General features: G+C 40.5%; 1 protein-coding gene across 1 annotated transcript in view; it reads left to right on the plus strand.

Moving 5' to 3' along the window:
• Positions 1-12,974, plus strand: part of NOSTRIN (nitric oxide synthase trafficking) — a 79,154-nt gene that overhangs the window by 29,509 nt on the left and 36,671 nt on the right. The window contains exons 5-7 of the mRNA XM_088474900.1: positions 1,629-1,710; positions 3,098-3,160; positions 12,334-12,438. Coding sequence (XP_088331026.1) covers positions 1,629-1,710; positions 3,098-3,160; positions 12,334-12,438 — 250 coding nt within the window. The remainder of the gene's footprint in view (positions 1-1,628; positions 1,711-3,097; positions 3,161-12,333; positions 12,439-12,974) is intronic.

A 12,974-nucleotide genomic window follows, 5' to 3' on the forward strand; every position in this document is an offset into this window, starting at 1 on the left:
TGCTCTTGTAGTAAGAAAATTTTGCCCCAACTCGCAATGCGGTCATGAAAATGACTGCTTGCATTTATCAAAATTGGAGAGCTTGGACTGAGTTTCTGAAAAGCAGCTGATTTTACGAACCCTAACATTGCTACTGAAGTAGCAGCGATATTTACCATTGATGAACCGTCTAACTACATGTTCAGGAATGCAGAACGTACAGTGCGAAGGCGGTGGCGGGATCCTCTTCACAACCTCAGGCCTCCTTCCCATAGGTAGGGGCGGGGCTCGGGGAACCAACGCAATCTGAAGATGGTGCTATTTCCTGGAAATGCTAGTGTAGTGTAACGGGCCCATGACGGATAATGAGCCCCTTATTCATGGTGACATCTCCCTTTTATTTTTGTTATGTTATAATATTTTTTTCTTATCAACTAAAAAGGAAGTATTGAAAAGTTTTATTTTCAGAAATAATCTTTTAATATGATCCCTGTGATTTGTTGTCCCAGTGACTACAAATGATGCATACTAATTATTCTATGATCCAAAGCAGTTGGAGACAACCGCCATGGAACTCTGCTGCCTATGTACTATGGGCCTGATTCAGACCCGCTTGCAAGTGACGGCAGCTCCGTCGCTACGGGTCTTTCTACAAGACGGGGCTACTGTCAATGGTGAGTGACAGCTCGCTTAGTTTTGTAGGCGGGGAGGGGGGTGGCAGCACAAATGCAGGCATTCCCTTAGGAATGCCTGGCGTTTGTGGGCGGCCCTACTGACATCACTAGTGATGTCAGTAGTTGTCTTCCTGCTCTATTAGAGCAGGAAGACCACTCGGGCTTGCAGGAGCTGAGACCCTACCACAGGGTCTTGTCGCAAACCCGATGTTTGCGATAATCACGACAGACTCCAGGCCGCTCGCACAAGCTGTGGGTGGTCACCCACAGCTGTGCGAGCGGGCTGGAGTAAAAAAAATAAAACACGTCCTGATTCAGAGCGATCGTTCGCTAGCAGCGAGCGGCTCTGAATCAGGCCCTATACAGTCAGGTGCATAAATATTGGGACATTGACAGAATTTTCATATTTTGAAACCCAGCGTCTGGTGATGTCTATGCGTTCCAGACTTCAGGCTGTAATTGCCTGCAAAGGATTTGCAACAAAGTATTAAAAAGTGAAAGTTAGATTTAGGATTGTTTAGTTTGTCCCATTACTTTTGGCCCCTTAAAAAGTGGGAGGCACATACAGAAACCGTTGTAATTCCTACACCGTTCACCTGATTTGGATGTAATTACCCTCAAATGAAATCTGAAAGTCTGCAGTTAAAGCACATCTTGTTTGTTTCATTTCAAAGCCATTGTGGTGGTGAATAGAGGACAAAATATGAAAATTCTGTCATTGTCCCAATATTTATGCACCTGACTGTATGTAGTTCTATCGCTTCTGCTATATACAGTAAGAGAACTAGGTGTGCACCAATAAATTAAGGAAGACACATAAAAGCATAATTTTAATATATAACAAAACCTTACCGGTAGCCTCACTCACAGCCATTTATTACATTCACATTATGTCCATCTGTAGACCAGTTATATAATATTTTAACACCTCAGGACTTAGATCCATTTTGGGAGTATTTCTATCTTTTGTTTTAGAAAACTTGGTACAGCAATTCTACAAGAAGCTATAAAACCAACAAATCAAGTCTTGGAAGAGCATGATAAGAGGAGGAAGAAAGTAAGCAATTGTCCTATATTTATGCTCTTGAATTATGAATTTGTTTACAGATCTTGCTGATCGCAGTAAGGATGTCATTCCTAATGGAAATGGCTAAGCCCTGTTCTTGTGTGCCATGGTAAATGTGCCTAGAGACATTTTTATTGGTGGCATTAATTTTCACAGTCACAAATGTCTTCTAAAGTAAAGTCTGTTGCAGTAGGAAGCTGGGGGTCAGGCAGCTGAAATCAGGATGTCACAAGCTTATAGTGTTTGCAAAAAATAAAATTACATTTATTTGTGACTACAGCTATCGTAACACTTAATGTTTATATAATTGCAACATCGTATACTCAATTTGCATTAGGTTGACTATATTGATGCTTTTAGGGGGACATTTATCAAGCCTTCTAAAGAGGGCAAGTGGAGGTGTTGCCAATAGCAACCTATCATTTTATAGAATGTAGTAAACAATAGCTAGAAGCTGATTGGTTGCTATGAGAACACCTCCATTTGAGGTTTGATGACTCTCCCCCTTAGTCATAATTTATTTATCACACATTTTCCATATGTCAGGATGTAGAAAAATGTTAATTTCATGCATTACTAGATTAAGGAGTATATTACTTTTTCCTTCACATTTAGTCAAATAGGCAGATCCAAGTGTGTCTCTCACCTGTCCACAAGAGTACTACAACAATATAACAACCAGTGTAAGGTTTTATACTGGATTAGTCAGTTATTTTCCCTCCATCCATTAAATTTGGTATTTTATCTATGTGTAATGCAGTGGTGGCACTGGGGTGGGTGACACCCAATGCAGCCAATAAACCCCCTACGAGAGCTTACCAGTGACATCCGTTCAGGTTTTGGGATTTCAAGTGTTAAAATATAAAAAAATCATGTGAGCCCCCAATCTGTTTCATCACTCTGGGGGCGTACTCAGCACTCCCGGTGATACTGGGCTGCCCCCAGAGAGTGACTCAGTCTCTGCCTGCACTGCCAGCTCCTCCTCCTCCTCTTCAGTGATCGGGATCCGGGCTCTGCACTGTAGTGTTGGTGTGCAGCGCTCGGTTCCCTGTCACTGCGGAGGAGATGGCATTTTGTTGCCACCCCCTCGCAGGGTGACACGTGGTGTGGTCCGCACCCCACCTCCCTAGTGACACCACTGGTGTAACGCATTCATGCCTACTCTCCTGGAAGTCGCGAGAGGCTCCCGATTGTTCGGGAAACCCCCACCACCTCCTGGTAGAGTAGGCACTTCTCCAGTGCCCACTTCCTAGTGAAGTGGGCAGAATGGAGAGAATGTTAAAGGACAGTAGAGGGTGGAGGCTTAATTAAGCGATTCTATAAGACGAAATAAAAATAGATGGACACGATAATGAATCAATTCTTTTTCGCCTACAAGCTAGATAATGAAGTGGACAAGATGGCAAGTGCTGTGTTAAACAATTGGAAACAACAAATAAAGGTATTTTAATTTATATGGTAAAAATAGGTGAAATAAAGATGCCCATATATTGTCATATCCGATCGTAGTACATGAGGGAAGGGAGGTGGGATCTGACTCCAATATAGCGCACACGTCTTTTGCTTATTTGGACAGACCTGGTAGTTCAGTGGATGTGTTTAACAACATGATTGCATTAGTCCCATTTAGTATAATCACCATTATTGGCTATCTGGATTTTATCCACATAACTCATCAAAATTGATTTGATCCTGATAAGATTCTGATGATTATTGCTAGTTGTTTTGGTCCCACACATAGAGGGAAGTACTGAATATCGGACTTGCCAACTCTCCCTGATTGTTAGGGAGACTCCCTGAAATAGCAGCAATCTCTCTGAAGAGTCTAGCAATCTCCCTCATTGCACCTAACCCCCATTATGTAGCTGTTATATACCTGGGAAAAAAAGAAATAAGATATTTATATATATATATATATATATATATATATATATATATACGATGCCTTGCAAAAGTATTCACCCCACTTTGCATTTTTCATGTTTTGTTGCCTCGCAACCTGGAATTAAAATGAACTGTATGAAGGTGTGCATCATTTCATTCACAGAACATGCCTACAACTGTGAAGCTGTGTTTTTTTTATATTGTGAATCAAACAACATTTAGGACAACATAACAGAAAACGTCAGCGTGCATAACTATTCACAACCCTAAAGTCAGTACTTTGTCGAGCCAGCTTTTGCGGCAATTACAGCTGCAAGTTGCTTTGGATAAGTCTCTATGAGCTTGTCACTTCTTGCCCCTGAGATTATTGCCCATTCCTCAAGGCAAAACTGCTCCAGCTCGATGTTGAATGGTTTCCGCTTGTGAACAGCAATCTTCAAGTCTGACCACAGATTCTCAATTGGATTGAGATCTGGGCTTTGACTAGGCCATTCCAACACATTTAAATGTTTCCCCTTAAACCACTCGAGTGTTGCTTTAGCAGTATGCTTCGGGTCATTGTCCTGCTGGAAGGTGAACCTCCGTCCCAGTCTCAAATCACAGGCAGACTGAAACAGGTTTTGCTCAAGAATATCCCTGTATTTAGCACCATCCATCTTTCCCTTAACTCAAATCAGTTTCCCAGTCCCTGCTGCTGAAAAACATCCCCACAGCATGATGCTGCCACCACCATGTTTCACTGTGGGGTTGGTGTTCTTGGGGTGATGGGATGTGTTGGGTTTGCGCCAGACATAGCGTTTTCTTGGTGGCCGAAAAGTTAAATTTTAGTCTCATCTGACCAGAGCACCTTCCTCCATACATTTGGGGAGTCACCCACATGCCTTTTGGCAAACTCAGATCGTGTCTTCTTATTTTTATCACTAAGTAATGGCTTTTCTCTGGCCACTCTTCCATAAAGCCCAGCTCTATGGAGTGTACGGCTTATTGTGGTCACATGCACAGATACACCAGTCTCTGCTGTGGAACTCTGCAGCTCCTTCAGGGTTACCTTTGCTCTCTGTGCTGCCTCTCTGATTAATGCCCTCCTTGCCCGGTCTGTGAGTTTTGGTGGGCGGCCCTCTCTTGGCAGGTTTGTTGTGGTACCATGTTCTTTCCATTTGATGATGATGATGGATTTGATGGTGCTCCGGGGGATCATCAAAGATTTGGATATTTTTTAATGACCCAACCCAGAATTGTACTTCTCAACAACTTTGTCCCTGACTTGTTTGGAGAGCTCCTTGGACTTCATGGTGTGATATATCTTGCTTAGTGGTGTTGCAGCCTCTGGGGCCTTTCAGAAAAGGTGTGTTTATTACTGACAGATCATGTGACACTTAGTGAAATGAAGTCCACCTGTGTGAAATTATGTGACTTCTGAAGGTAATTGGTTGCACCAGAACTTTTGAGGGGCTTCATAGCAAAGGGGGTGATTACATATGCACACCAATTTTCAGAATTGTATATATAAAGATTCTTTTTTATATATATTTTTCTCATTTCACTTCACCAGATTAAACTATTTTGTGCAGATCCACCACATAAAATTCATATTGAAAACAAAAAAATACAGGTTGTAATGTTACAAAAAAGGTAAAAAGCCAAGGGGGGTGAATACTTTTGCAAGTCACTAATATATATATATATATATATATATATATATATTAGGGATGTGCAGGCTCGGTTCTACTCGGTTCCGTTCGGTTCTTTTTACCGGATCTTATTGGGTTTCAGCTGTCACGAGTTTTGGATAGCCAATAAGATTCGGTAAAAAGAACCGAACGGAACCGAGTAGAACCGAGCCTGCACATCCCTAATATATATATATATATATAAGTCCAGTATTAGTCCACACTCACGTCTGAAAATCCAATTGCTGGGGTAGCCACCCAAATGGGATCACCTGTATCCCTGCATACAAAAAAATGAACAAAGGGGGTGCACTCACCAGTCTTCTAAAATGAGTTTTTATTTCATCTTTTTAAAAAAATTTACAGCATCATAGTAAAGCTCCGACGTTTCGGTCCTAGCCATGGACCTTTGTCAAGGTACAATTCCAAGTAGTACTTTGCATCAATATATACCTGAGTCCAATTAAGAGACTCCTCCCTCACAATCATGTGAGTACAAACAATACAAACATATAGAGACATGAAGACATCATTTGTAATTGTGCAATAATGACAATCAAAGACTAACTAAAAAATGAAAAGTAATGAAAAAAAACATGTTAACAGACATATATAAAAACAAACCTTACAGGTATAATCGAGCTGCATCCCCCGCTAGCGTGCGTGTCAACTCCCCAAACTTCCTGCCAAGTGGAACGCAAGTCGGTACCATTTCCTGTCAAATGGCACGCAAGCTAATACAGCAGTCATGACAACCGCTGTTAAGGCTTCCTGCACTTCATCCGTCGATGCTAGCGCCCGGAGCAATCAAATCACAAAGTAATATACAAGAACACTAGGGACCCGGTGACGCAGACAAACAAGTATACGTCACCATATAACCCATTAATTTAAATGAAGATGTAACTAACAGAGTTTTCATATATTGACTCATCAAGCTAATATCAATCGGGCAGTCGACATGCACGTCCATCAAAAAGACGCAGCCTGTAAGCAAACCAATGATAAACACTTCCTCATAGATAATATAATGATAGGACAATGTCTATCCATCTGGATTGAATTACATATGCCTAAATTATAATGTATACAAAAACATGGTTTGTCAACATGTGTGTCGACATTTTTTTAAAATTTTTTAATTATAAACATAACCAAATTTAGACACATTAAATAATTAAAAATAAATAACAAATAAACAAACTCCATAGGAAACCCACATTGCCACAACACTCGAAAAAACAAAAAATAAAAAATAAAAAAAAATTGTATCATTACAAAATCTGATGATGCACCCCCACTTGAGATCCAAAATACTTTAATCCAAAAACATCCCAAGGTGTATAGCTTCATTAAGGCCGCGAGGGTGGACCGTATCCAATTTATGTATCCACATCGCTTCTCTCTGGAGCAAGAGTTTGGCCCGATCGCCTCCTCTCTTGGGTGGAGGCACCCAATCGATAATCATGCATCTCAATGTTGCTAAAGCATGCTGTGTTTCAAGGAAATGTCTTGCTACAGGTTTATCAGAAGAACCATTAACAAGCGTGGCTCTAATAGAGGATCGATGGTTAGCCATCCTCTCACGAAGTGGACGTATCGTCTTGCCAACATAGACCAGAGAGCACGGGCACACCAATAAGTAAACCACATGGTCGGAGGTACAGGTGACTCGATGTCGAATGTAGATCTTAGTACCTGTGTGTGGGTGATGAAAAAATTGACCCACCATCATACTCCTGCATGTAATACAATTTACGCATCGAAAGCATCCTGGCTTCACTTGGTTCATCCAAGTTTGAACAGCCACAGCCTTTGTTCTATCAGGACGCATTAGTCTGTCCTTTAAATTCTGGCCACGCTTGAAGCTCATCAATGGTCGTTTAGGTATACAATTTTTTAAAACAGGATCTGTAGCAATAATATCCCAGTGCTTAACCACTGCATTACGGACAATCGAACCAGCAGAGTCAAATGTTGTAGTAATTACAAAAGGATCCTCAATTTTAGATCGCTTTTTCGCATTATAACCTTCACAAAAATCTTTTTGGCCTTTTGTAAACATATATTCAAATTTTTCAAGTTATATCCTCTTTCAAGGAAACGTTGTCGCATCTCACCGATCTGGACATCTGCCATCTCAGGATCAGAATTGTTCCGAAAAACTCGTAAGAATTGTGAAATTGGCAAATTTCTCTTAAGAGCAACTGGATGATGACTTTTGTAGTTTAAAAGCGTATTACGGTCGGTGGGTTTCCTATAGAGTTTGTAGCCATAGCCAGCATCAGTGACAAAAATAGTAATGTCCAAAAAATTAATTTTGACACTATCATAAGTCATGGTAAATCGTATTGGCGAATCTAGGTGATTAAGACATTCCAACATTTTCAATAAAGAATCCTCAGAATCCTTCCAGATCAAAATAATATCATCGATAAATCGACGGTAAAAATCGATACTATCTCCAAACGGCGGAATCAGGTAATTTTTTTCGTACGAATCCATATAGATGTTTGCATAGGCTGGCGCGATATTACTGCCCATCGCCGTCCCCGCCGTCTGGAGATAGTATCGGTCACCGTATCGAAAATAATTACATGTTAATGTCATCTCCAATAACTCCATTAGAAACTCAATGGGTGGAGATCCCACATGTGTATTCAAGAGAGCCATCCAAACTGCCATCATTCCCTCCGTGTGGGGAATAACAGTATACAACAACGATACATCGAGACTGGCCAAAAAACCATTATGTATTAAAGGTAAAGACCTCAATTTAGTAATCAGATCTTGTGTATCCCTAAGGTAGCTGTCAGTCCTAATGACACATTTCTGGAGAAAGCTGTCAAGATACTGGGCAATTGGAGAAAACAAAGAATTGCGTGCCGAAATTATCGGACGTCCAGGCGGATGATCAAGGGATTTATGGATCTTGGGCAGTAAATACAAAATCGGACATATCGGATATTCCGTTGTCAAAAAGCCAAAAACAGCTTCATTAATCCAACCATTCTTTAACGCACCATACAAGACCAAATCCAATCTGTTTTTAAAACCCACTATCGGGTCACCAGTTAACAATCGATAAGTACCAGTATCTGACAACTGTCTCCTTACTTCAGCGTCATAATCAGTAGTGTTAAGCACAACCACTGCCCCGCCTTTATCCGCTGTTCTAATCGTAATTTGCTCATTTTTACTGAGATCGCGTAAAGCGATTCTTTCAGCTAAAGGCAGATTGTGTCTCACTCATTGTTGTATTTTATTTTTTTGTTGCTAAAATTTTTTTGCCATAGCCAGCCATAGTGGTGACTGTAGTTTTGCTAAACACATGGAAAATTTGGTTTCTGACGAATTGTTATTTAGTGCTGAACATGATCAATTGGTTCTGACAGATGAGGATGCTGAGCGTGTGCTATTTGGGGTTAATGATTTCAGTAAATTGCCTGCTGAGAGTGCTCTCGACCTTTTCCACAAACTTTTACACTTAGATAAAAGAGAAATAGATCTATTACTCCATGGGCAATTTTTATCTGATTACTTTCGAAAAAAGCAGATCCCTCGTGGTTTTAGAATAAAGAATATTCCCACAATTGGAAGAAATAACCCCATATTTTGTAGTAAATGGTGTACAGTACTTAATAAGTGCTCCTTTGATTTGCTTTTGTTGGTGATTGAAGAGGTTGGAGTAGATTTTAAAAAAGTCAGAGGTGAAATTGCAAGCATTAAACCTAATATAGTGACAACTTTGCAGGGTGATATCTCAGAGCAGTGGATTGATAAATTAAAAGTACAACTAGATAAATATCAGAAAGATTTGATAGCCTTCAAGCGGGTTAAACTTGAAAAAGTTAGTAGGGACTATCAGGAACATCGTGTCTATCGATGGTTGACAGGTACTGATAACTAGACCTATAGATTTAGAAATATAAGATCTAGAAATCCCCATTTTCAACTTGATAGCTATACTTCCTCTGATAGGGACTCCTCTGACACGCAAACCAACACTAAACCACCCTTACCACGGGTTAATACTCGCTCCCAGTTTGACATTGCTTTAAACGCAGAAGGCCCCACCCGAGGCGGGGCAAATACAAAGGGAGGGAGAAAACCCACGAAAACGCAAAAAATTCGGTCATAAATTTGTCTTCTTATAAATTGAATATAGATGAGATGAACCTTCTATCGAAGGGTTTATCGTTTGTCCCCACCACCTATCATAACGATTTTAGGTGGAGTATTGACAAATATAAAATGAACTGGAAACTAAGATTGAAGGAGAGATTTAATGAGAATACTAGTACACAATGTAATGTATTTAAAAGGAAGAGCACGTTCGATCCACCATCGCAAAACCCTAGCATTAAAACGTTTTCTAGGTTATTGGATCAAAGTATACAAGAATCTCTCAGAGTACAACAAAGTGAGACACAATCTGCCTTTAGCTGAAAGAATCGCTTTACGCGATCTCAGTAAAAATGAGCAAATTACAATTAGAACAGCGGATAAAGGCGGGGCAGTGGTTGTGCTTAACACTACTGATTATGACGCTGAAGTAAGGAGACAGTTGTCAGATACTGGTACTTATCGATTGTTAACTGGTGACTTCATTGTACGCAGTGAGTACTCAAGCAGCGTATGCCATTGCACTGGCTAATTTATGCATGTCCATGCAACGGCGTTCAAACCGTCAGGCTCACTGCCTGTCAATCTCTCGCCGATGGCTCTGCATTGTCTCCGTGATCGCAGTGGTGCCTTGCGCAGTACACAACAATCAGCCATCTGCGTATGCTTTAGCAGTAGCGATCCGTAATGAATCAGGCCCCTAAGCCGCACTAGCCCAAAGATAATGTAGTTTAATGCGCACACTTAGGGGTCTATTTACTAAGCAGTCATTTTTCAAACACAGCCTGTGACATGGCAGTTAGGAGCTGATTGGCTGGCACCTTATCACTTTTCACTCTGTCTCCTAACACTGCTTAGTAAATACTTCCCTTATTGTGCTGTGAACAAATACAGTATATGCAATATCAGGGTGTATTAGGGGAGATTTGGGGCTCTATTTATTAACATTATTTTTACTAAAATAAAGTGAAAAGGGTGTTTGCACACCCTTTTCACATTATTTTAATTTCACCATAAATTTACTATAGGGCAAATGGAGTAGAATTGGTAAAATTCTACTCCAAGCCCTAATTATCACATATTTTTAGTAAGCAGATCGCATTTCCCATAATTGTAATGGGAAGTGCAATCTGCCTGAGATTTACTAAAAATAAATTGTGAAAAAGTTCTGGGGGAAGCCCTGTGATAATAACACCACCTGGAGGTGGCGTTATCCAGTCTCTCCCCTGATTACCGGATTCTTGCTCTGCTCTAGCAGGCAGAGCAGAGCCCGGAGCTGGCCCCAGTGATCAGCTGTGTGGTCACTGCAGACAAAAAAAAAATAGAAAAAAAAAAAACTTACTTGAGTCCAGGGCCAGTGATCGGTGCTCCGGTGATGTCCTCCGTGGCTCCGGTCAGCTGGTCTCCCAACCTGCACTGTGACCCGGTCAGACACATGTGCGGACACCTTGTCTCTGTATTTTTTCAGAAAAATACAGTGATAAGGCTGCAGAGGGGATTCGCAGGGACAGAGCTTTATTGCAGGCTCTGTCCCTGCAAGGGATTTTTAATAAATCCCTCTGATATTGCCTGAATTCGCAATGCGAATTCAGTCGGTAATATCACACTACAATCTGCATTTTAATGCGGATTATAATAAATAGAGCCCTTAGTGTGCTGCTAGGTGACCTTTAGTATCCTAGCGGTTCCCACCATTGAAGTTCACCTCTCTCAGCCAATGAATGCTTACAAAGCATTTATATGTGAAATGCAGCGTCTGAGCCCTCTTTCGCATAGTTCCAAGGGGTAGGTGAGTATGCTTTTTTTTTTTTTTTACAGGTAATGCTATGGGTTCTACTGGACAAGGGGATACCATCTACACTAGGGACAAGGTGAGTATGTGTGAGTGTGAATGTATGTATAATAAACTTATACTGTCATGGTGTGTGAGTCTTGTCTTTATTGTAATATTTCTTTTGCAGGTGAACTAGAGGTACCAGCAGGCCCTTAATTCTGGTACTTGTGGTTCTCCATGTATCAGTATGCGGGGGAAGCTTGTTGGGATTTCTAGTTCTACTGTAAAAGTTAATATTATTTTTTACACAATCAACCTGCCACCCACTGCCCATGGGTGCCGGGGATAGCTCCGGGCTATCAGCCCAGGCCTTGGGTGCCCTGGAGAGAAGGAACCCCTTTATTAACCCCAAAACTCAGACCCTATTACATTTGGCCCCATATGTTCACTAGAATGCACAGCAAGCCCCTTAAGGTCAAATATGCAGCACTTGCCCTGAGCTACAGTAAAATAACAATCTGAAATGCCCTTATTTATCCTCCACTGAAAATAACTCTGGTAATATAATACAGTGCTCCTTTTTTATATCACAAGCTTAAAACATATCATAGGATGTCTACATTTTCATGCACTTATTCGTTCCCCATCCTCCTGTAAAAAATAGATGGGAAGATCATCATACTGTGAACTTGCAGTTCATTAGAGGTGAAGAACACCACAGGGACAGTAATCTAAGGTGGTATTATAGAATGGCCAGGGCAATAGAGGTTAACACAACTGGAGTGAAATTTTGTGCAAATTGAGTTTTGGGGTGGAAAGGGCCATTTCACAAAGGTGTGAAAAAGCCTTTGTGTCCTGCTTTTGCTTTGAAATTTTGTGGAATGCCATACTGGACAGTATATGGAAGTTTGCATTTTGCCAATCTACTGTATATTCATTGGTTAGTGCTGGGATGATAGTCAATTCATTTTGCTGTGTGGTGAGGTTAGGGTAAGAATGGGAACACTTTAGGTTAAAATCTGATGGTTAATTGGGTTAAACTTTGCACACAAATGTCAGAACAAATATTTTGCGGAACTGTCTTTTCTCTCATCTCTAGGCAGCACTGTAGTTTCATATTAATAATGGACTGGTAATGAAAAGATTTTCCATGTTTTATAGACCAAGAAGAAATTAGTGGATCATACTAAAAAGCATGAAACACTTTTTCATCACGTGGAAAATGAAAACACTAAGGAAGCTGTAACGGAGAAGGAGAGGCAGAAGGTAAACCTGTATCTGGGTTGATTCTGGGTACACGTTCAACCAATTATCAGCATAAACACTCATTAAGGGGTAAATGTACTAAGATTGGAGTTCTATTAAGAAGTGATGTTGCCCATAACAACCAGTCAGATTCCAGGTACTATCTTCTAGAAGGTGCTAGATAAATGAGAAGTAGAATCTGATTGGTTGCTATGGGCAACATCACTTCTTAAATAGAACTCCCATTTTTAGTAAATTTACCCCTAAGTATCAGTTTTGCAGCATTGATAGAAGCCATATTTGTGATCTTTACTTACAATGGTGTTACTCCTTTTGGTTCTTCAATATAAGATTATCTAGTTTGCAAATTATATTACTATTGTTGGTTTAATAAGTAATAATAGAGTATGAAACTGTAAACAAATTGTTAGCTTTTTATTATTATAATTATTAGAGATAAAAGATTACAGACCTGGGTCTCCATTAAATCTGAAACTGGAAGCCAACAAAGCCCTGTGGCCCCAAGTTTGCTCAGTACATAAACTCTACCCCATACA

Source organism: Taudactylus pleione, unplaced genomic scaffold, assembly GCF_031769625.1.
Source record: "Taudactylus pleione unplaced genomic scaffold, aTauple2 ptg000156l, whole genome shotgun sequence".
In the NCBI taxonomy this organism is placed as follows: domain Eukaryota; kingdom Metazoa; phylum Chordata; class Amphibia; order Anura; family Myobatrachidae; genus Taudactylus; species Taudactylus pleione.